The sequence below is a fragment of the Solanum stenotomum genome, unplaced genomic scaffold (assembly GCF_019186545.1).
Source record: "Solanum stenotomum isolate F172 unplaced genomic scaffold, ASM1918654v1 scaffold13383, whole genome shotgun sequence".
NCBI lineage: Eukaryota > Viridiplantae > Streptophyta > Magnoliopsida > Solanales > Solanaceae > Solanum > Solanum stenotomum.
This window is the reverse complement of record NW_026022521.1, coordinates 210,484-215,276: the sequence shown is the minus strand read 5'-3', so window position 1 is coordinate 215,276 and position 4,793 is coordinate 210,484. Positions and strand designations below refer to the sequence as shown.

The following is a 4,793-nucleotide window of genomic DNA, read 5'->3' as shown; positions in this document are numbered from 1 at the left end:
AAATAGGAAATGCAATACAAGAAAATGTAACTATAGGTATAATTCATGTCAAAGACTATTTTAAATTTCTAATATAGATGAAAAGGTATTGTTATAAGTTTTTAGTGGCTAATTTGCTTTTGAGGAATATCTAATTTCTTGTTGTGAATCACTAAAAGTTCAGTCATGACAGTTTCTTAACAACTACTGTATCACTTTGTCAATTATATTTATTGTCTATTGTCGTGGTCTTAAAGACACAGTTCATCAGTGAAGATGTGCACGTCTTAGGACCTTGATACCTACACCAAAGCGACAACTAAGCGAGCAAATAACACAATCTGGGATTCATCAAGTTTCAGGGCTAAATTTACTTAAAGCAAACTTTTAATAACACTGATATATAGAAAGTAGAGAGTTCCCAGAATGGTTTTCGGCAAACATGCTGGAAAGTTACTAGGAGGGTTTTGATTGTAGAAACTTGTTGGAAAAGTTTTTGTTGCCTGATCTCACTGAAAATGTTTCAGCTGTTAGATCATGTGAGACAAATTTCTAGTAGCCAAATATTTTCGAAATAGTGGTTGGGAAAATGCAGGTGCTTTTGTAATAGTTATCCAAGAGAGGTGTTGTGCCACTGAAGAAGAAACACGAGAAAAAAGTGTGGTTACGGCGATACAAAGGAACTAAGAATACTTGAATTAAGAAAAAAGATATGATGTAAAATCATGTCAATCCAAGTTCAGAAACCATTCTAAATTTCTGCTGCAGAGGCAAAGATATGGTTTTTAGTTTTAGAGTCAGATTTTGCGACAGTTTTCTAAATTTCAAACTTGTAATTCCTAATCACTAATATAAGTATCCATAGTGCATTAACTGTGACAACCATTTCCAGTTCAGTTCTATTCAAGATAGAGCACCACGTAAGCAAGGTGGAGCACTCAATACCTACACTCCACCTAGTCTCTCAGCTTAATATTCCTCAAAGCATGCCCTTAACAATACTGATGGTGACTTGGATGGAAAGGGGAAAGGGTGAAGCTGATGGGTGTGGCTGAAGATTGGGTTGGAAAAGATGGAGGCTGATTGTCTAAGTATCATTGTTCTTTTCGCTATAGTTGTTACATTACTACTTTGATGAGTCCTCTTGAAGGGTTGTCTCTTTTCCTTCTTTCTTGTGGTCTATTTTTTCATCTTTCTTTAACTTTGCCTCTAGAAGTATTAGGATAGTCATGTGAGGCTATTTTTTGACTGGAAAAGTTTTCTGAATTGGTTGTTGTGAGTGTAAGGACTAACTTCATAAAATAAGGATCCGATTGGCACAATTTAGGGACTAGATCACAACATCACTCCTACATTTGAGACCCAAAATGTGATTAGTCTAAACTCTAAACTCAAAATGACGTTGGTCTGCGAAGGAGAAAGTTTGGCTGATAACCAGTGAAAGCAGAAGTGGGTACATTTCTTGATAGGATCATTTCCACCTCCCCAGTGAGTCACTTAGGGATGGCAATGGAGCGGGGGCGGGGTGGTTTAACTTAACCTACAAAATATTTAATCCACCCCGTCCCGCATAGCAACTTTTTTCATTTTCAACCCGCCCCGTATAATTTTTTTAATATTTTCTTTTTCTAGTTAAGTCTGATATTTAAAAATAAAATTTATAAAAATAAATTCATTTTTTCATTACGTTTTATTAATTTAATAGAAAATAACTTAAAAATTTATTTTTTAGAGGTCAATTGGGAAACATGTAACAAATTGTATTATTTCTTATTGAGCCTTTTTCAATTACTATCTTGAATACTTTAGTATCTTTAAACAAATTATCTTAATAAATAATGCTCTATCACTCTTATAGCATGTAAAGAGTTAAAATTAAGTTTGAACCGATAAAAAATCACATATACCCGCAACCTGCCCCACTCCGCATTAGTTTTAAAAANCCTAGAGTTACTATATAAATCTTAGTTTTGTTGGACAACATGTATGTGTATTAGTGCTTGCAATGCATGGTAGTATGCAATACTGGTCTAAAATTCCAGGGAACTAAATTTGCCTCAATGTTTACAGTTCTTTCACAATATTGCAACACATTGCCATATGGGGAAATCTTGTTGCTTTTTATGTCATCAATTGGATTGTCAGTGCCTTCCCATCCTCCGGCCTGTATACAATAATGTTTCGCTTATGTAGACAACCGTCATACTGGATTACTATGTTTGTAAGTAAACTTTTTCTATCTTCTTTTTCATGTAGTGTTCAAATCCTTTATTGGTATCACGATGTTTTCAAAGTGATTATCTATTGTTTACAGTTCAAAAGTTTTTTTATTTTGCAAGTAATTGAGACGTTATATAACTCAATGGTTCATACTTCTGAATTTGAAGCTCTCTTTGGATTGGGTTTTATTTTTATAACCCTGACGAATATGCTTAAGAAAAAAACAGTCAGGTAGTCGAGATAATGCTTCAGAATAGTAGTCCATCCAGTTTTTTTATAGTAGAATATGACTGGGCAGAAAGATTTAGGAGATGACTTACTATTACATCGGCAGTTGGAAGAAAAAATTGTAGTTGGGTACTTTGTTTGATTGGAGAAACATTACCTAAGAGTTGATTTCAAATTTTGCATGAACAAATTCTTTAACACTTCAAAATGTAATTAATAGGCCCAAGTTTAAAATAATTTAATTTCTGAAAAGAATGTGTCATGTTAGTTGGGATAGGTATAGTTAGCCTTCAGATTGTTCTGGCATGGTATTATTCTATTCATCATCTTTCCTTGTTGATCCAAAAATATGTTAGTATAATTAGGCAATTCACGAATAGTGATGCTGCGATTTTGTAAATCGTTGTTGTTTAAATATCGATCCGTTGTAGTAGATCACCATTGCTAGAAAGTGTAATACCTTCTGAAAGTCAATTCTCCTGCGAATTGATTACAAATTGACTGAAAAGTGTTCTATAAATTACTCATTTCTATATGCTAAACGGCTAAAAGTTATAAAGTGCTTCTAATTGTTATATTTTGTTGCATCTAATTAGATGGGATGCTCCTTTTATTTAGCCCTTTATTTTTACAGGAGGAAATAGTTTTGTGATTCCCTCTTTTAGTGAATCATACTACAACAGAACTAATCTGGCTTACCTTCCCATTTCAGATCATTGTAGCAGCTGGCATGGGTCCAGTGCTAGCTTTGAAGTACTTCAGGTATACCTACAGATCTAGTAAAATTAACATACTTCAGCAAGCCGAGCGTATGGGAGGACCTATATTGTCCCTGGGTAATATAGAACCTCAACCGAGATCTTTGGATAAAGATGTTTCACCTTTATCAATTTCTCAACCCAAGAACCGTACGTCAGTCTATGAACCACTGCTCTCAGATTCTCCTAGTGCTACAAGACGTTCTTTTGGACCTGGGGCTCCATTTGATTTCTTTCAGTCCCAAGCCCGATTATCTTCAAATTATACGAGAAACTGCAAGGACAACTAATATTAACAGTTCATCTGGAAAGACATGTGGAATTATGCATATCACATGTAGAAAATATACTACACTGAGGACACTAACTGCTGATCCGTTCTTTTCACCTGGCTAATCTATTTTCTATATTGCGCGTGTTAGAGTTGCATCAAGCTGGCAATATCATGCTCAGGGGTCACTGTATTTTGGAAGCTTATGCTGTAAAAATCAGGACGGATTACTGTTCCCAGGGTATGAAGATGCAATAACCTAGCGCGATATTGATTCTTGTTTATTGGAGGAAACAGTGAACATTTCACAGATTCTGACACCCCATTTTCAGGGTGATATTAATTTACATAATCTACTCAATTAGAGTGGAGTCAGAGAGATCTATCCATCACAAAAATATACCCAGCATCATTTTCACATATTTATTTCTTACGTGTTGATGCTATTGACTAGATCTGTAAAAATATTAAGGACAGCGATGGGCTGGGAACTTCGATTTTAGAAACGAAGTTCCTGTACATCAATTGCAGTGATGTTTATAAGTCAGATTGGAAATGGTAATGCTGACATAAAGATCTTTAGCAGTTGTTGAAATGTTTTTATCTTTGCATAGATATTTCGTGTGACCGATGGGTGATCTTTGTGGACATTACACTAAACTATATAACAAGGATGGAAAGTCAATATAGACGTAATGACAAGAAATGTTGAATGTTGTATTTGTTATTGCTACCATTTTTGTAGAATAAGTAGTTTAATTATGGAACACTTCGTTTTTTTAGTTCCAATAAGAGTTCGATACATTATTTATGCGGATATTTAAAGCTTGATGATAATTAAAATTTATGGATGCTTTTATTTGTTATAAAATAGCAGAAATGGAAGGTGAAAGTGTGAGAGAATTTATAGTAGCGTTTTTTTTTTAATGTAGAGTATAATATTAGCTATACAGGTGGATATAATAGCTACTTCTTATGCACATACATTCAAACGGTAATATTTCACGATACTACCTCATGGACCATTAAAAGAACCAATGAGAAAATTCTATTGAAAAAAAGGGGTAAATTTCATATATGGCAAACAGATTTAAGCAAATAACGTTTCATAACTATAGTTTATCTAATTACGTTCCATGACTATAGTTTAGAGTTTAGAGGGCAAATGTAACACCCCTTACGTTTTAGAGGGACTGACTCGTTAAATTGAAGCCAAAAATCATTTCCCTCCACTTCACGTTGTTTTGTGATGAGTTATTAGTTAGGAGAACAAACATTCAAATGGGATATATAGAGGTGATTAAAGAATTAAATTAAAGTTGGCCAAAGGGAGCTTG

General features: G+C 34.1%; 1 protein-coding gene across 1 annotated transcript in view; it reads left to right on the top strand.

Moving 5' to 3' along the window:
• LOC125850055 (phospholipid-transporting ATPase 2) overlaps positions 1-4,036 on the top strand; it is a 46,735-nt gene extending 42,699 nt beyond the window's left edge. The window contains exons 25-26 of the mRNA XM_049529964.1: positions 2,050-2,200; positions 3,140-4,036. Of these exons, the coding sequence (XP_049385921.1) occupies positions 2,050-2,200; positions 3,140-3,475 (487 nt within the window). The 3' untranslated portion in view covers positions 3,476-4,036. The remainder of the gene's footprint in view (positions 1-2,049; positions 2,201-3,139) is intronic.
• Positions 4,037-4,793: the final 757 nt, after the last annotated feature.